At 40.0% G+C, this 20,494-nt stretch overlaps 2 protein-coding genes across 2 annotated transcripts; both read left to right on the top strand.

Annotated features, from left to right (window-relative positions):
* The first annotated feature begins 5,625 nt into the window (after nt 1–5,625).
* Nucleotides 5,626–6,710, top strand: LOC122482799 (olfactory receptor 9G1-like). The gene has a single exon (XM_043579095.1). It carries the CDS (start codon nt 5,626–5,628, stop codon nt 6,541–6,543), a length of 918 nt encoding a protein of 305 aa, XP_043435030.1. The 3' UTR covers nt 6,544–6,710.
* A 12,601-nt stretch (nt 6,711–19,311) lies between these two features.
* LOC122482800 (olfactory receptor 1013-like) lies at nt 19,312–20,247 on the top strand. The gene has a single exon (XM_043579096.1). The coding sequence runs from the start codon at nt 19,312–19,314 to the stop codon at nt 20,245–20,247; it is 936 nt and encodes a 311-aa protein (XP_043435031.1).
* Nucleotides 20,248–20,494: the final 247 nt, after the last annotated feature.

Here is a 20,494-nt window from a genome sequence, read left to right on the forward strand (position 1 = left end):
CCTTTCTAAGAAGATGATATATTTTGCACAGCTAAAGGAGGCAAAGAATGTTCTAAGCAGAATGAACAGCAAGTGTAAATATCTCACAATTGAACATCCTTTGAACTGCAAATGAAGCATATGCATATATGTGAGTGTGCAGAGTTCGTGGGGAGAAACATAGACATCCCTAGCCAAAATGTGTCCCCTGGGGTACCGATGTCCCACTGCACTATGAAACTGTCTCCATTCCACCCACGCCCCATCTCACTAGGTTACCAATCATCTTTATCCGAGGACTGGGTGGGTTAGGGCATGAAGTTTGGGAAGTCAAGAGTTATTTGCCCCTTCTCTTCATGATATGACTAACAGAAAAAATGCCTAAAAGGAGGACGGATTTTGCCATGGTGGGGGAATGTTTAGCAGGAATTTACTGTAGTAGAAAGAACACAGAACATGGAGTCAGAAGCACTGACTGTTGACTTCAGCCATGCCCACTGATTTGCTTTATAATCTCCAGTCATCACTTTCATTTTTAAAATTTTTTTAATGTTTATTTATTTTTCAGAGAGAGTGTGTGTGTGCAAGTGAGTGGAAGAGGGGCAGAGAGAGAGGGAGAGAGAGACAGAATCTGAAGGAGGCTCCAGGCTCTGAGCTGTCAACACAGAGCCTGACGCGGGGCTTGAACTCACAAACCAGGAGATCATGACCTGAGCCAAAATCAGACACTTAACCGACTGAGCCACCCAGGTGCCCCTCATCACTTTCACTTTTAGGAGGGCCACCCTCTCTTCATTTTTCTGATCTTGAATTTTGGGTGGAGTGGAGTATCTATGCATTCATTATTTGTACTTGCTGGGCACATTTTGATTCAGGCAGTGCTAGTTGGTTGCCTCCTGAACACCACCAAGTTTTTGCCATAGCCTCTAACATTTTAAGCATTTTAACACCGGTCCAGGTTAAGCCATTGTCTTCAATAATGTTCTGAGTGTGTCATTAGCCTTGTGCAATCTCATCTAACATCATTCCAACAAAAAGACACTCTGGACAGATTTGACAAACTTTGGACAACTTTCCACTCTCCATTCCACGTTCTGCCTCTATACCTTGATGATTGTAGTTTCTTTTTCTTTACCAGAAATCCCTTCCTCACACATGGTAAGTCTCCATGCATCTTCAGCCAAGAAATATGTTCCTCCCTCATGTGTAAAACCTACCATAGCACATACACATAACACGTCCCTCTTTGCCCCTCCCCAGCTCTCCAGTCTGGCCTGCCTCCCACTATCAGTGATGATAGATAATCCAATTAGAACCTATGGCGATTCTTTGTTTTCAAAGACTGGGTTTCTCCCGATAAACTACACCTTTCTTGAAATCAGGTCCATCCCTTAGTTCTCTCTCTTGTCCATAGTGCCTGACAGAGCATCTAGAACATAGTAAATGCTGTTTGGCTATGTAGATTTGGGGACGGATGATATGCAGTGAGAGAACTTGAATCTTGCCTCTCTAAGCCTCAAATTTTGTAACCTTGAACAAAGTATGTACACTCATTCCTCTGTCTCAAATAGCTCATCTGTAAAATGGGAATAGTAATCACTCCTACTTCACAAGATCATCATGAAGGTTAAACTGACATGACTTTTAAAACACTCAGTGGAGAGGCACCTGGGAAGCTCGGTTGGTAAAGCATCAGACTCTTGGTTTTAGCTCAGGTCATGATCTCATCCTTCATGGGTGTGAGCTGCCCATAGGGCTCTGCACTGACAGTGTAATACCTGCTTAGAATTCTCTCTCTCCCTCTCTCTCTTCCCCTCCCTGACTTTCTCTCTCTCTCTCTCTCTCTCTCTCTCTCTCTCTCTCTCTTTCTCTCTCTCTCTCTCTCTCTCTCTCTCTCAAAAATAAATAGATAAGCTAAAACAAATTTAAAAAAATAAAATAAAACACTCAGTGGAGTGCCTGGGCCATCCTAAATATTCAGCAAATATTGTTAGGATGATAATGGAAAAACTTGACATGTTGCTTTTAGGGACAATACAAGATGACACCTTTCTTGTCATTTAAAAATTGAGTAACAAGTTGATGAAAAATGAGACTGGAGATATTTGTTGCAAAATCCATCTGTATAAACACTCAGGATAATAAAGTCCTCTTCTAAAGCTTTATGGTCATAGCTGAATAGATACTCAAAGATTATGTTTCTCCAAAGTACACATTGGTATAGGGGAAAGACTATGAATTTTATAGTCATGCTGCCTTGAGTTAAATCCTGACTGCACTGACTTCCAAGTTTGCCTTGGGGAAGTTGGTTAAGTATTCTGGATCTATTTTCTTGTCTGTAATAGGAATGGTAATACCTACCTCATAAAGTTGTTTGGCAATCAAATAAAGTTCCCGTGAAGGTGTTTTACGAAGAGTAGTTTCTCAAAATATTACAATAATTATGATTACTTTTAAAACCATTCCCTTTTTTTTTGCACTAAATAAAAATTTACTACATGGAGGGGCCCCTGGGTGGCTCAGTTAAGCGTCCAACTTCAGCCCAGGTCACGAACTCACAGTTCCTGAGTTCCAGCTCCACAACAGGCTCTGTGCTGACAACTCAAAGGCTGAAGCATGCTTCAGATTCTGTGTCTCCCAGTCTCTCTGCCCCTCCCCTTCTTGTGCTGTCTCTCTCTGTCTCAAAAATAAATGAACCTTAAAAAATTAAAAAAAAAAAAGAATCTACTACAAAAGTTAATACACTTTTTGGTTAATTGCCTTTTAGTCACTTTCAAAGCCTAAACCCCTGAGGTGTTTGAGGAATCAAATACACTGGGGATCCTGAGCAAATATAAGATACTTGGATCCACAACATGGTCCTTTGTTGGCTGTGACTGAGTTTCAGGCCTGTGAGTTTAAGTGCCTTGGTTCTGGGCAAGGTAAGTAGATCTTTTCTATGCTCATAATCAGGATTGCCTGTAAATATGAGATAAAGGACTCTGCCAGGTGATTTGGGTATTACTTAGAAGCATTTACCTGACCCGACGTGTGACAGCATCTGAATCTGTCAGCATTGTCCTATTGGTTTGGAGTTAAGGTGTTATAACCAAAAAAAGAGAGACCCATGGATCCCACAAGCAACTGTTAACTAATATCAAATATGAAAGGAGATGGCTTAGCAGTCTCTGGAGTAAGACAACACCACTTACTAATTGTATACTTACTAGCTATTTATTTGCACCAAACTTGGTCGTCTGTAAATTGCTGCTATTAATCTCTCAATATACCTCTGATGGATGTTATGAGAATGTGTAAAGTAACGTACATGCAACACTAACAACAGTGCTTGACTCCAAATAAAATATTGAATATTGTTCACCATTAGGTTTAGAAACAATCAGATTTTGAAATAATGATGACAACCAGAGAACGATCAAACTAGAAGCTACTAAGCTGAGGGGCACCCAGGTGGCTCAGTCACTTAGGCATCTGACCCCAGCCTAGGTCGTGATCTCACAGTTCTTGAGTTTCATCCCCGCATCAGTCTCTGTGCTAACAGTGCTGAGCCTGCATGGGATTTTTCTCTCTCCCTCTCTCTCTCTGTCTCTCAAAATAAATAAACTGACAGAAGAAAGAAAGGAAGAAAGAAAGAAAGAAAGAAAGAAAGAGAAAGAAAGAAAGAAAGAAAGAAAGAAAGAAAGAAAGAAAAAGAAAGGAAGAAAGAAAGAGAAAGAAAGAAAGAAAGAAAGAAAGAAAGAAAGAAAGAAAGAAAAAGAAAGGAAGAAAGAAAGAAAGAAAATAAGTTGAAAGTTGAAGATTGAGTCCGGGAGTTTTCAAGTATTTCCCACATGAAACTCTCTTTTAGGTCTCATGGATCTGTGTTTTCAAAGATTTTGCCCAGCTGTACAACTGTTCTCCATTTGCGTTAAGTGTCACCTTTAAAACAGCCCATAAAATTTCATAATAACCTACACATGAATATGAGATAAACATTGAATTGGTATATTTTTTTTCCATCAAAAACAGGCAGGAAAGGGTATATTGTTGAGAAACAAAATTCAGTTGAGTAAAGTTGAAGGTCTAATTGGCTTTATCAAGTGATTCACGAATCAAGTAGCAGCCTAGCCAGCAAGTACACGGAGGCTCCCAGGAGCTGCCCAGGAAGGAACAATTTTGTAGGAAGGAGGGTGGGGCAAGGAAGTTATTAGCAAATGAAAGAAAGGATTGTGTTAGGCAAGAACACCTTTTTTGGGGAAAAGGGAAAAACAGGGCTTTTATCATGCAGATGACTTCACTAGTGCTGATCTGGGGAATTTCAGAATGACTATTAAAAGAAAAGATCACATTCCCGGGCACTTGAATGGCTCAGTTGGGTAAGCCTCTGATTTCTGCTCAGGTCATGATCTCATGGTTCATGAGTTTGAGCCCTATGTCAGGCTCTGTGGGGACAGTTTGGAGCCTGCTTCAGATTCTAAGTATCCCTCTCTCTCTCTCTGCCCTGCCCCCCTCTCATGCTCTGTCTCTCTCTCTCTGCCTCTCTCTCTCTCTCTCTGTCAAGAATGTATGTATTTTTTTAATTTAAAGGTCACATCCCTAGGGTATGTTGAAAGGGTAATTAAATCTTGATTTGCTTCCCAGGGGGCAAACGACCCTTTCTTTGGCTTGCTGTTTCTTTTTAAAAAACATTATAGAGAAGAGAAAAGACATACATAACGTTAGATAATGAGCAGTGCTAGGGAGAATAATAAAGCACGAAAGGGATGCAAGAAATGCCGGGGGAGTAGCTTGCAATATGGTGATCAGGAACATCTGAACGGTGGTAATTTCAGTGGTGATTAACACTTGAAAACTGTTTGCTATAAAGACAGACTGAGGGAGAGCATCCTAGCCATGCGGAGAAGCAGTTCCAAAGCCTCAGAGTATCCCTGTTTATTCTAAGAATTAAAAGGAGGTGGCATGGTTGGAGCGGACAGTAGGAGTCAGAAGCAGAGAGGCAATAAGCCAGTCCACCTTTGTAAGGATTTTGGCTTTACCCTGAATAAGCTGAGAAATCACCAGAGTGTTTGAAGCAGATGAGTAACATGGTCTAACCCGTCTTTAGCAGGATCACTCTGCCTGCCTCTTTCAGAGAGCCAAGTGGGGTAAGGATGGAAGGCGGGAGGAAGCAGGGCAACCATTAGAAGCTCTGTGGCAACACCCACCAGAGATCAGAGTGGTTTTAGCCTAGCAACCACTGGAGCTTGGAAACACTCTTCAGGTTCTAGATGCATTGTGAAGGTAGAATCAAGATGTTGCTGATTAGTTGGTTACAGTGTAAAAGGAAGAGTCCAGAGTAGTAATTGATTTTCCCTAAAAAGGAATAACGTCATTTACATTACTTCTCCACAGCAGTGGAGAAGTCTGAGAGCAAAACAGGCTGAGGAAGGACTGCTGGAATTCAGTATTTTTTGAAATTTCCAGTATAACTCCTGTAAAAGATGCTAAGTAGGGATTTGGATCTGTGAGTCTGGAGTCCAAGGAAGAGAAATGGTCAGGAGATTTAAAAAAAAATGAAAATTAAAAATTAAACTCTAGTATATATAATTTATTTATTCGGTATATTTTCCATTTATTCAGCACAATAATGCAAGCTGAAATCTATTTTTCTCTCCTCTTAGGTGAGCCATGGAGAGAAGCAATCACACAGCGATGGAGTTCATCCTGGTGGGTTTCACCACAGACCCAACGATGCAGCTGGTCCTGTTTGCGGTATTCCTTGGTGTGTACTCTCTGACTGTGGTAGGAAATACCTCCCTCGTGGTGTTGATCTGTAAAGACTCCCGGCTGCACACACCTATGTATTTTTTCATTGGGAATCTATCTTTTCTGGATCTCTGGTATTCCACTGTCTACACCCCAAAGATCCTCATGACCTGCATCTCTGAAGACAAAAGCATCTCCTTTGCTGGCTGTGTATGTCAGTTCTTCTTCTCTGCTGGGCTGGCATACAGTGAGTGTTACCTGTTGGCTGCCATGGCTTATGACCGCTACATGGCCATCTCAAAGCCATTGCTTTATTCTCAGGCTATGTCCGTAAAGCTATGTGCGTCTTTGGTAGCATCTTCATACCTTGGTGGCTTTATTAACTCTTCTATTATCACCAAAAGAACTTTTGCCTTGAACTTCTGTAGTGGCAATGTCATTGATGACTTTTTTTGTGATTTGCTTCCCCTGGTGAAGTTGGCTTGTGGCAAAAAAGATGGCTACCAGACTGTGCTCTACTTCCTCCTGGCCTCCAATGTCATCACCCCCACAGTGCTCATCCTCGCTTCCTACCTGTTCATCATTGCCACCATCTTGAGGATCCGTTCCACCCAGAGCCGCCTCAAAGCTTTCTCCACCTGTTCCTCCCACCTGATCTCTGTCACCTTGTACTATGGCTCCATTCTCTACATCTATTCTCGTCCCCAGTCTAGCTATTCTTTGGACAGGGACAAAATAGTTTCTACATTTTACACTGTGGTGTTCCCCATGTTGAACCCCATGATCTATAGCCTGAGAAATAAGGATGTGAAAGAGGCTCTGGATAAACTCATTAAATAAATCAAGACTCTCTCTTTCGGAGGAGATGCAAAGAAAATTGTTGATCAGGTATTATATTTCAAGAAGAGCTGCCATTGTGTTCCATCATGATGAAGAATTCTCACAATGCAAGTTAAAGAATTTGCACCTTGATACATGACAATTCAAGAGACCTAAGAGAAAATTAGGGGAACTTAGGAGACAGAATTTAAACATAAAATATAAGAACTTGTATTGAATTTCATGTTACTCTAGATTAAAAACAAATAAAAATCTTGAAAACAAAAACTCTCCTCTACTTTCATAATGTGAGAAAACAGCTCATTCCATTAGCATGAAAATATTTATGGCTGATTGATATATATAGAATAGTATCTAAATATTTATTTTCTAAAAACAGGAACAAATGTGCTAAGTTAATTTTTAGTATCTTTTTATGACAATGAATTAGTTAAAATTATCACTTTCTATTCCCTTAACATAATTTCTTAAGCATTTATATATGTACTTTTTGCCCCCAAGCATTAGTGCAACGATCTAGGGTCACCCATGAAATAACTTGGCACAATAAAATTCAGCAAGCAAGACCTCTCCAATCTATGTTTCTTACATGTGTCCCTCAATTAAGGAAAAACCAATCAAGTTTCCATAGATAGGATTTTTGTAAATTTCTGTATACCTACCAGAGTTCCTCTTTTATTTTATAAGGGTGAAGTTGCAAGGACTTCTACATCCAAATTGTGACATCCTGAGCATCAAAACACAATTATTACGAAAAAGAATAATAACTACAGTAAGATGAACCGATTTGAGAAATAAAAGTCTATGACCACCCACTACTTAAAGACTTGTACGGGTGACACACACAGGTAGTGATAAAGCAAAAGGGTAAATATGATGAGTTGCATCTAATTTTGATTTTTTAAAAGTGAGGTGGTGTAAATATAACTCATGTCGCTGAAACACGAATATATTCTTGTTTCTACTGGGATAAGCAGTGGTAAAGATAAAAATGCAAGAAAGTGAAATTCTGGCAAGTAGTCCCCCAAAATGTAAGAGTTCCATGCAGAGTAGAAAAGACTGATCCAACATGTTTGACTTTGACAGTGTTCTAAAATGGAAAGCTATGTATGCAAACTCAGACTCTCATTGTCTAAAAGATCTCTATTTCTCACGAAAAATAGTAAAATTCCTATAAATCATATTATTTTGGAATAATCTTACCAGATCTGATCGGTGTATTACAGTGACAGAAAGTCAGTTGTTGCATATTGATCAAGGGAAGCTAGAAAATACATCATTCCAGAGAACATTAGTTAAAAAAAGTAAAACTGAAATAATAAGCCTTCTTAAAACATCCTAATGTTGGGGCACCTGGGTGGCTCAGTCAGTTCAAATTCTGACTCGTGATTTTGGCTCAGGTCATGATCTTAGGCTCATGATCTCAGGAACTGGGCCCGGTGTCGGGCTCCGTGCTGAGCATGGAGTCTGCTTAAGGTTCCTTCTCTCCCTCTTTCTCTGTCTCTGCCCCACTTACGTTCACATGCGTGTGTGTGTTCTCTCTCTCTCTCTCTCTCTCTCTCTCAAAACAAAACAAAGACATCCTAATGTCACAAATCCCGATTTTTAACTGCGATAAAAATGCTCAAACTCCTTATCAAGAACTCCTATTTTAATCCATTGAGGAGAACCAACCAAGTCCTCTTCTCCAAATAATTACCAATGTAATTGGTATACCCAGATACCGTTAATTTTCATTGGCCTAATTGTAGAGTCATAATGTGTATGGAAAAGTATCTCAACTCCAGAATCAAGCCTAAATGACACCAGTAAGGCCCTAGTAAGAAGGTAAAGCATAGCTAGGAATAATCTCAGAGAGACATACAAATACACATGTAATTATACACATAATACACATGTAATTAAATATGAGGCATTGGTGTTTCAGGAAATGTTTTAGAATATTTTTAAGTTTGGCAGGAAGGTTTTTTAATCACAGAGGGAATGATTCATCTGCAGTTCATGACTGTGAAACATTCAAAATCTCCCATAGTAACTTATAATTACACTATGTATTCCTAAGGGAGTCTCATTACTCAAATCACAAGTGAAGTTTGAAGTTTAAAAGAAAGTGCTTTCTAAGATGTATTATTTCGAAAAACACATTTTAATAAATCCAATATTTTGTAAGAGTCAACTTTGTACCTCACTTCTTGCATTACTCTGGTTCATTCACTCTTTCTCAACACCTCAGCTGGATGAGAGTTAGCGGGTAAGCTGTCTATATTTTCTTCCTATTAGGTCTGAGCCTTTGGTCATCTTCTTTTTATTTGGTTGCAGTACTTTTCCTTTGAAAGATAAGGCCCAGGGGATACTATGAAATATAACGCTAAATCCTCTGGGGCATTTGGGTGTTCCTTTGGGGTATTCCACCCTTGTGGACGCTGATTCCAAATATACTGCGTATAAAGTTATGAGTAGGGAAATTAAATTCTTGTGTGCTGTTTTATGCCACAGTAAAAGAAGTTGGGTAGTCAGGGCCCTCCAAGAAGCAAACACTGAGATAGAATTAAGAGTCCCAGGATTTTATTAGGGGAAATAGGTGTGCTTGTGTAAGAGAAAAATGGCAAGGAGCCAGAAGCGAGAAGTACCACTAAATAACAAGGCAAATCTGAACGCAAGTGAAGAAGAGAGGCAAGGAAAGAGAGGAAAAGGCGTCCTAGACCTAGATCCATCTGTGATAAGCTCATTAAAGTTACTAGGAGGTACTTGAGCCAAAATTAGCCATCAAAGGAATCCAGTGCCTAAGAGAGACAGTCTTACCTTGGTATCCCTGCTGTGTTCGGTCATCAGCTGGGAGCAGTCTGTGGTGAGCATGACCTTGATACAAATGAGGGAATGTATTTCAGCCAGGACCTTCTACTTGCTATACTTGGAGTTTGAAAGGCTCATTTTCCTGGCCACCACAGGCACCGTGCCAACCTCATCCCCTTGGTTCCTAGAGATGTACATTCTTGATAAGGGAAAAATGAAGCCATCTACTGGCCACTGTTTTAAAATTTTTTTTTTCAACGTTTATTTATTTTTGGGACAGAGAGAGACAGAGCATGAACGGGGGAGGGGCAGAGAGAGAGGGAGACACAGAATCGGAAGCAGGCTCCAGGCTCCGAGCCATCAGCCCAGAGCCCGACGCGGGGCTCGAACTCACGGACCGTGAGATCGTGACCTGGCTGAAGTCGGACGCTTAACCGACTGTGCCACCTAGGCGCCCCTGGCCGCTGTTTTAAAACAGGCGAGGACACCTTACCAACCACGATTGAACTTTCATCTAGCCTTTTAAAGATTTGATCAGGACAATTGCTTCTGAATGTTGGGGCAGAAAGTAAAGCCAATTATTTCTGTGGATTGGAGGAAATTGTTACTATTCCTTTGCCATTTAACGGTTTTTTCTTGGTAGAGGCAATGTTTGGTGACATATCATGTTCATGAAAAAGGCTACATCTACAGGTGCTGGCAAGAAAAAAAAAACTGGCAGGAAATGGGTGGATAAAGCCAATAAATCTCCCAAAATGTGATTATTCCTGGAAAGAAAGCCATTAACTTTATACTTTTGGATTAGGAAGACGCAGTCTAACCGAATCACCCTGCTACCCAAGTGATTCACACTCTTCCCAGAAAATGACGGCATATCAGAGGCACAGTTGTGATCTCTGCTCTTGGCATTTGGGATACCTAACAGCGGAAGTAGCCAAATCAGTCTTGGTGAAGAAGCCATCTTGTTAAGCCATTCCAGCTGCTCTGGCCATTTGTGCAAGGGCCTGTGAAGCAGAAACTGGAGTGTGTGGAGAAGGAAGTGGACTAATGTTCACAGAGCATGTCACGTCAGCCACCTGCTTTGTGGCAGCCTCCCAATCAATACATGCACGTGTGGGTAGAATCATGTACATATGTGTGAACGCAAGGGGTTTACGATGTCTTCCAACAAAATCTATCACCTGCAGATACAATGAAACCAACCAGTCTCTCAGGCTCTCCCACAAACTCAGTGATGTCGAAACACAGTGTTTATCCCTCACAGGTGACATCTGCTTTGTGCCAGGGTGAGCCTGTTCAGTAATACGGATTTGTGAGGATACAATTTTTTTCCTTAATGTTTATTTAGTTTTGAGAGACAGAGCATGAGTGCAGGAGGGGCAGAGAGAGAAGCAGACACGGCATCTGAAGCAGGCTCCAGGCTCTGAGATGTCAGCACAGAGCTTGAGGCGGGGCTCGAACCCACAAATCTTGAGACCTGAGCTGCAGTCAGTCCGACGCTTAACTGACTGGGCCACCGAGGAGGCCAAGGATTCCAAATTGTTTTTAATGCAAACTGACTCCCTCCATTTTATTTTGCAAGGGGAATATTACTGTTTTCTGCATCTTATCTCCAAATGTCTATGCGTAATGTGCTCATTCATGATCTCCACCTTGCAGATTCTCAATCCTTTTCCCCCCAGACCAAAAAAAAAAAAAAAAAAGATTTAAGAGTAATGAATTGGGATCCCCACCCCCATGCATCTTCCAAGTCTTTGATGGAAACACTAATCTCTGTACTTCCCCTCAGGTTGCAATTTTGTTTACTGACTTAGCAGAGCAATTTCAGCTTCTACTTGACCCTTGAAGCTTGAATTTAATAACCTTCATTCCAAGAGCCAGCGAATGTAACTAAAATGAGGATTCTGTTTCACTTTGTATATCTATAACAGTATTATTTCTGGGTCTGGGTAAATAACGATCAGCTGTATACCAAGTTCCCCCGGACCTACTGAAAGATGCATTGAGGCCAAAGTTATCTTTGACGTCGTCTGAATTACTGTCCCTGGCAAGTATGTACCTCAGGTGTTTTCCATCTCTGCAGATTAGTGTCAGTTCAAAACCATATCTAACATCCCACACAAGATCTGGGTACTTCTGTTTTCCTAATGTGGGATTACCATCGTAAATGGCTGCAAGCCATTCACAAGAAGCCTTGGAGAAAGATGTATGGTGTAAACCTTGGCTCAGTTTCAGGGGCTTTCCTCAGAGTAACCGTGCCTCACCATTAGTCAATGTTTTCAGTGGCTGTAAACCAGCTTAGGTCAGAGAATTATGTAAGTTGTATTTTCCTATTAGAACATCCCGAAGTAGTTTTTATCCGAGTAAAAACAAAATACTTTTATTGGCAAGACAAATTTCACGTTGGTTGGTTTCCCATATGCTTCACATCTGAAGCACCACCTAATCCACGAGACATTGCCACAAATGTCTGAGCAAAATACTTGGTTACCGCCTAGAGTTTGTGGTATATTTGGAAATTCCTGCCATCTTGTCTCTGAGAGTTATTCACTGCAATATGGTTTTCTGGCTACCTGTTTGTGTTTTAGTTAGATAGTCTAGGTTTAAATTGCAGCAGAAGCCAAATCACCACGTGATATTTATAATGTCTATTTGCATGCCTCTGTGCCACAGAAAAAATGCCTTGCCCTCTGCCTGTCCTTTTTTCCATGATGCCACTGGTGATCATTTAAGTAAGTTTGGTGCTACTAAATGCAATAGATTACCACTGTCCCATTTCCCACCACGATGGGTTTATCTGTCCAACCTTCAAATACATGAACAACCCAATCCCAATTGTATTATCTCCTGGTACTACTTTTAGGGCCAGTATCTGGCAAGTAACAGATGGACACATAAACTGATTAATTTGGGGAGGGTTTAAAAAGGGATTATTACAAAGAAATGCACATGGTATAAGGAACTCCCAAAGAATAGTGTACTAACTCTAAAACCAGTAACTTCTGAGAGTTATCTGTCACCTTTTTTTATTTTTGCATGAAGTCAGAAAAGTCTTGAGTAATGGAGGGAGGGCTTTGAAACGGGTCACCTGGCAGGAGTTATGATCCAGGTCTAGGGATGCAGCCCGCTGTGGCATCTTTGCAAGAACAAAGACTGGAGAAAACCACTCGGACCTCACTCTGTTTCCCACCAATGTATAACCACTGGCTAAATCCATGAAGTAGACAGACAACAAAGAAGCCCACCGATACAGTTAATATGGCTGAGTATCCTAGAGCAAACGAGGAGTTTAAAAAGATGGAGAATGGATTTGGAAGGACAAAAGAAAGGTATTCAACACTTAACAAAAATATCAGTATTGTTTAGCATAGGTGCTTTAATATGCAGATGTATTAATATATATTTTATATGTAATAATACCCAATTTGTCAACACACAATTTTGTTTAATTGTCTTGTTTGTTATTTCTCAAGCTTATGAAATCCTGAGAGGTTACAGGAGTCTACAACTCTGGGGATTCGGAAAGCGATATAAAAGTGCCTGAGGCCAGCCAATTTGAATCCCGTGGAAATGACGGTGTCGCTGATAATTTTAGGTAAGTTGTCTGATCCAGATGTTAGAGGTAGATGGAAATTTTCTCTTGTTCCTCACAACCAGGGCAATGGTCATGTGCATACTAAGATATCATAGATGCTAAAGAAAAAGCCTCTTTTGAAGTATCTTCACCACCTTCCTATCGTAGCTTCTGAAACTGCTGACTTCACAGGAAGAAAAAGCATATCTTAGTATGAGACCAAAAAAAAAAAAAAAAGGTGATCAGCATTTATGGAAAGGACAAGGGAAAGAAAAACATTCTTAGTATCTACAGAGCTACTGGGGCAACAGAATGAAGTAGCAGAGATTATTAGAGATTCTTGAAGGCCAAGGGCATCCAAAAAAGGTCAAATTTCTTCCCACTTGAAATGCTTTAACAAAGCATAGCATCAGATGGCATTTTTGAGAAGAATTCAAGGAGATCTCTCTAAACACACACTTTATATTCGAGTAATTACGGTATAATAGGAAAGCATAACTTTAGTTAGGAAGAATAACATGTTAGCTGGTTAGCAATTAATTAGCCAGACGACTGTGATCTGATCGGCAAAATAGAACTCAACTCTTCAGGCCGGTCTCTCTACCCAAGGAAACGTGTGCTTACTTGTTTTTGCACTGGCATCAGCATGCAGAGTAGATCTGTTTACAGCTCCTCTCCTTAAATGTGTAACATTAGGCAACACATTGCAACTCCTGGAGGATTCGCAACATTGCAGCGGCAGGCAGACTCCAGCGATAAAGAGTGAGAATAACATCACCGATATTTCTTAGAAGCCACCCAGAAAAGCAATTCTTTTGGTTTGTTTCTTTTTCCAACTCAGGGCTGCTCATTCATTCATTCATTCATTCCTTCAATATTTATTGCGTGTCTATTATATATCAGATATTATTCTAGTTATAAGCATATAATAATGAATGAAACAGACAATAATCCCTGCTCTCATGAAATTTATATCTTAATGGGCTCTTATCTCTGTGTGGTCCCAGTAACCCTGTAGGCCCATGAAAAGTGGAAATTTACCACTCAGATATTCTCCAGTTATTTTCCATTTCTTCACATTTTCCCAGAGGAATCCTACAAAAGTCACAAAGTGGGGCACCTGGGTAGCTCAGTCGGTTGAGCCTCCGACTTCGGCTCAGGTCATGATCTCACGGTTTGTGAGTTCAAGCCCCACATCAGGCTCTGTGCTGACAACTCTGAGCCCGGAGCCTGCTTCAGATTCTGTGTCTCTCTCTCTCTGTCCTTCCCCTGGTTGCATTCTCTGTCTCTCAAAAATAAATAAATAAGCATTAAAAAAAAAAAAAGGTACAAAAGTCTACAAAGTAAAATACAAAGTTGTGGAGTGAGTGGGGTTTCTTCCCAGAGTGATAACATCCTTTAAGGCACATTTTCGAAATGTGTGGCTGGATTCTTGACTGTCACAAAGATCACAGGCCCTATATAATAAGCGGCAGACAAGGATGAAAATATTTTGCATGTATGGGGAACTTCCAACCAAAACAACTGTCCCACTCTTTACATCTGGTGTCTTGATGGACATTTGTGCTTTGAAAAAAGATCTTTATAATTACATCAGTCTGACATCTACCCCACTTTACAAGTATACACTATATTTTGCAAGGTTTTACTATAAGTCAACCCGCCTAAGAATTCAAAATTGAGGGAAGATTGCCATTAATTTTGTTTGGAACTTTATCAAGAATTATTCACCTTGTCAAAAATTCTTACCACTAATAGAAATGTCACTCTTGATATCTGAATCACTAATACATATGTGATGATTCTATTTCACCAAGTGTTCCAGGATTTACATATTGAAATTCACATTATTTTGGAATAAATCCTATAATTATTATCAGAGTTACATTATGAGCTACTTTTCTTTTTTTATCGCTTTACCTTCTAATTGGCATATTTTATATACATGCACACACATATGTTGTACATAGGTTATATTAATTACAAATTTCATTTTAAGACCGTAAAAAGAAAGTATTTTAAATGTTTGTTTTAAATTGGAAGTTTCTAGGGGCGCCTGGGTGGGGCAGTCGGTTAAGCGTCCGACTTCAGCCAGGTCACGATCTCGCGGTCCGTGAGTTCGAGCCCCGCGTCGGGCTCTGGGCTGATGGCTCGGAGCCTGGAGCCTGCTTCCGATTCTGTGTCTCCCTCTCTCTCTGCCCCTCCCCCGTTCATGCTCTGTCTCTCTCTGTCCCAAAAATAAATAAACGTTGAAAAAAAAAAAGTTTAAAAAAAATTAAATAAATAAAGTGGAAGTTTCTGAATGTGATAAAATTGAGAATTATTACTACAAACGATATCAAGCTGGGATAAGTGTCTTTTTAAACATTGTACATGGCTAGTTATAAAATCTAGAGAATAATGTTAAGTCCCAGGCTCTTAGACCTAAAAGACTTAGGATGACATCACATATTTTGTTACCTGACACAACCGGATGGATTAATGTATTGATCTCCACTCTGAAATTTCTCTCTGACTCTCAATTTGTTTGCCTCACTGGGACTTATGATAAATGTGCCAAAGCCTCCCCTTAAGAAAACTGTGTAGGAGAGGCAAAATTTTACTTGAGGGTTTTGGGCTGGGCTTGAGAATTAAATTGGCATAAGACAGATTGACAGAACAAAAGCATACAATATATTTAATATAAATATTACAGGACGTGGTGCTCATAAGGAAATGAAGATCTCAAGAAGTGAGAAAACCTAATTTTTTTTATATGCAAGTTTGAACAAAGAGAAGCAACTGTGGAAGAGAACTAAAGTATATGGGGCGGCCGAAGGAAGATAAAAATTATTTTATTTTATTTTTTTAAATGTCCATTTACTTACTTTGAGAGAGACGGCATGCACGGGGGAGGGGCACAGACAGGAGAGAAAATCTTCAGCAAGCTCTGGGCTGACAGCACAGACCCAACCTGAGGCTCAGTCTCACAGACCATGAGATCATGAACTGAGCTGAAATCAAGAGTCAGATGCTTAACCGATCAAGCCACCCAGGGGCCCCAAGAATTACTTTAAAGAGAAAAGCTAAGAGCAATTTCAAAACTTACTGTAAGGTTACAGTAATTAAGACAGCGAGGCACCAGCAGAAGGATGGACATAAAGATCAGTAGACTAGAATGGAGAACCCAGAAATAAATCTTTACACTCTGGTTTTGGTAGGTAGGGGAAAGTCTCCCCAGAATGCCCATGTTCTAATCCCTGGAATCCATGAATATGTTAGATTACATGGAAGTGGAAATTAAAGTTGCAAATCACCTGACTTTAAAATAGATTATCCTGATTATCTCACCACTGTTGTCATGTCTGTTACCCGTTGACCTTTTACATGACAGTTCTTCACAATTCCTATAATCATTAAAAAAAATTTTTTTTTACTGCTTATTGGCTGTGATGTGTATACAAGTTGTACATTAAATATACCTTCATTTTTTTTAAGTACAGAATTTTTAGTTTCTTTTTCATTAGGGCCATATGTCCCCCCCTGCCCACACACACACACAAGAAAAAAATACAAAAACAAAAATAAAAACAAGAAAAGAGGGTAATGTACAAGTTTCTGTATGTATGAAGTCATGCTGTATTTCAAGAGAGCAGCTTGGGGCGCCTGGGTGGCGCAGTCGGTTAAGCGTCCGACTTCAGCCAGGTCACGATCTTGCGGTCCGTGAGTTCGAGCCCCGCGTCAGGCTCTGGGCTGATGGCTCAGAGCCTGGAGCCTGTTTCCGATTCTGTGTCTCCCTCTCTCTCTGCCCCTCCCCTGTTCATGCTCTGTCTCTCTCTGTCCCAAAAATAAATAAACGTTGAAAAAAAAAAATTAAAAAAAAAAAAAAAAAAAAAAAGAGAGCAGCTGACCACAACTTGCTTCATGAATCTCAAGATGTAGAAATGGTTGCATAGTGATTGATTTATAAAACAGTTACCAGGACAAGCAAAAAAGGAAAAAAAAATGCAACTAAAAGGAAAAAACACAGCTTCAGAGATTTTTCAGTGTTAAGAATCCACATCCGTATTTAAGATAATGTAGTTAAAGAAAAAGTAGAGAAAAAAACTTCATGTAAATTCCTCCTTTTCCTCTGGCTTAATGAATATCATTTATTCAGTAAAAAATCTTTGTATGTTCTATATGTTAAGAATAAATGTACATTAAATCTTGTTATAAACTAATTAATTGATTAAAAAAATAGATAGTCCTGGATAATCACCTAGGCTGAATGTGATCACAAGAGTCCTTAAAAGTACAAAGAGACAAGAGTTGAGAGCCAAAAGATGTAACTATGGAAGACTGGCCATATAGATGCAGTGGTGCTGACTTTGAAGATAGAGAAGGGGAACCATGAGTCAAGGAATGTGGGCAACCTCTAGAAGCTGGAAGAGACAAGGAAATGGATCCTCCCTTACAGCCTCCAGAAAACAATACAGCCCTGCCTACCTCTTGATTTCAGCCCAGTTGGACCCAGGTTGGATTTCTTTCTAACCTACAAAACTGCAAGATAATATATTTTTGTTGTTTAAAGCCATTAAGTGTAAAGTAATTTGTTACAAGGACAATAGGAAGCATATAATGATGAACAGATTTTTGACAAGGGTACCAAGACAATTCAGTGGGGAAAAAATTGTCTTTTCAACAAATGCTGTTGGGACTAGATATGCATACTCAAAAGAATGAAGTTGGACCCCTATCTCACACCATATACAAAAATTAACTCAAAATGGATCATTGACCTAAATGTAAGAACTAAAACTAAAACACTTAGGATAAAACAGAGCAAACTGTTATGAACTTGGGTTAGGCAATGGTTTCTTAAATAAGACACCAAGAGCAAACAAGAAGAAAAAAGATAAATCGGACTTTATGAAATTTAAAAACTATTGTACATCAAAGGAGACCATGAAAAAAATAAAAAGATAACAGAGAATTGGAAAATATATTTGCATATCGTATATCTGATCACAGACTTGTATCCAGAATATAAGATGTATTACAATTCAACAAAGAAAAGACAAAAAAACCACAACTAATTAATAGATGAGCAAAGATTTGAATATTTTTCTCCAAAGAAGATAAACAGATAGCCAATAAGCACTTGACAAGATGCTTAACATCATTAGTCATTAAGAAAATGTAAATCAAGGGTGCCTGGGTGGCTCAGTGGGTTGAGCATCCAACTTCAGCTCAGGTCATGACCTCGTGGTTCATGAGTTTGAGCCCCATGTCAGGCTCTGTGCTAGAGCCTGCTTTAGGTTCTGTGTCTCCCTCTGTCTCTGACCCTCCCTGGCTCCTACTGTATGTGTGTGTGTGTCTCTCTCTCAAAAATAAATTATGCATTAAAAAAAAGAAAGAAAATGTAAATCAAAACCACAATATTATACCACTTCACACCCAATAGGATTGCTAAAATCAAAAAAACAATAACTTGTATCAGAATAAGGAAAAATTGGAATGCGTGTACTTTGCCGATGTGATTGAAAAACGGCAGGGCTAATCTGAGATACAGTTTTGTAGTTTCTCGAGATGTTAAATATAGATACACCATGTGACTCAGCAATTATAAATGAACACATGTCTGTACAAAACTTCTACAGGAAGGTTCATAGCAGCATTATTCATAATTGGCAAAAATTACTAATAGTAAAACATACATCAATTGATGAATGGGTAAAATAATACGGTATATCTATATAAAGGAATATTATTTGTCAATAAAAACAAAGTAATGATACATGCTACAACATTAATGAAAAAGAAAAATATGCCAAAATGCCATATTTTGGGGTCGTATATTGTGCCGTTTTTCAAATGTCACCACCTTCCAAACCCCGGGGACTTTCCCATCTCTCATGGGCTTTGAACAACTTGAAAGGAATGTTTCCTCTCACTGTCTAAGTTTAATTAGCTCCTCTCCCAATTCATTTTCACTCCACCATCCAGTTTTATATTCTTAATATTTCTAAAATTAACTGAAAATATTTCTACACTTATTTGTTTATTTATTACGTATGCCTCCCTTCTAAATAAAGTCTCCATAGAATAAGGGTCAGCCCTATTGTCCTCATTGCTATATCCCAATGCTCAGATGGAACCTGGGGCTCAAGAACTATTTTCTTAAAAAAATGAATAAGCTCCCAAGATCACTCAAGCTTTCCTATTGTTAAATGCATCTCATTGAAATGAATATTTTGAGACTCAAAAACTCCCATCACCTGCCCTAGCCAGGCAAGATTCCTGTTCTGATATCCCTTACCCTAAAATCCATAACCTTGACCACATCTCGCAGTCCTATCACAGAGAAGGATCTCCTGTAGTATCCGCTGAGGGTGTTAAACTCTTCACTCTTTCATTTGTAGATGGTATCTCCTTAAGTCATGGAAAGAAGCAATCATACGGTGACTGAGTTCATTCTGGTGGGTTTCACCACAGACCCAACGATGCAGCTGGTCCTGTTTGGGGTATTCCTTGGTGTGTACTCTCTGACTGTGGTAGGGAATACCACCCTCATAGTGTTGATCTGTAACGACTCCCGGCTGCACACACCCATGTATTTTTTCATTGGGAATCTGTCTTTTTTGGATCTCTGGTATTCCTCTGTCTACACCCCAAAGATCCTCATGACCTGTATCTCTGAAGACAAAAGCATCTCCTTTGCTGGCTGTGTATGTCAGTTCTTCTTCTCTGCTGGGTTGGCATACAGTGAGTGTTACCTGTTGGCTGCCATGGCTTATGACCGCTACGCGGCCATTTCCAACCCTCTGCTTTATGCTCAGTCCGTGTCAAGGACATTGTGCATCTGTTTGGTTACATATTCCTACACTGGAGGTTTTGTCAATGCAATAATACTCACCAGCAACACATTCACATTGGATTTTTGTGGTGACAATGTCATTGACGACTTTTTCTGTGATGTCCCACCTCTGGTGAAGTTGGCGTGTGATGTTAAAGAGAGCTACCAGGCTGTGCTCTACTTCCTCCTGGCCTCCAATGTTATCACCCCCACGACGCTCATCCTCGCCTCCTACCTGTTCATCATCGCTGCCATCTTAAGAATTCGCTCCGCCCAGGGCCGCCGCAAGGCCTTCTCCACCTGCTCCTCCCACCTGGTCTCTGTCACCTTGTACTATGGCTCCATTCTCTACATCTATTCTCGCCCAAGTTCCAGCTATTCCCTTGAGAGGGACAAAATGGTGTCCACATTTTATACTGTGCTCTTCCCTATGTTGAACCCCATGATCTATAGTCTGAGGAATAAGGATGTGAAAGAGGCACTGAAAAAACTCTTTCGGTTAACACATGTGGAAGTCTGAATTGACATATATTTCTCAATCAGTGCTCAGGGAGAATGCATTGCTTCAGGGGAAGCTTGAGAAACTGGCTTTAAAAAACAAAAACCAAGCCAAACCAAACCAAATCAAACAAGGGGCACCTGGGTGGCTCAGTCGATTAAGTGTCCCACTTTGGCTGAAGTTATGATCTCACCATTCGTGGGTTCCAGCCCCACAAGCCTGGAGCCTACTTGGGATTCTGTGTCCCCCTCTCTCTCTGTTCGTTCCT

Source organism: Prionailurus bengalensis, chromosome D1 (genome assembly GCF_016509475.1).
Source record: "Prionailurus bengalensis isolate Pbe53 chromosome D1, Fcat_Pben_1.1_paternal_pri, whole genome shotgun sequence".
Classification (NCBI taxonomy): domain Eukaryota; kingdom Metazoa; phylum Chordata; class Mammalia; order Carnivora; family Felidae; genus Prionailurus; species Prionailurus bengalensis.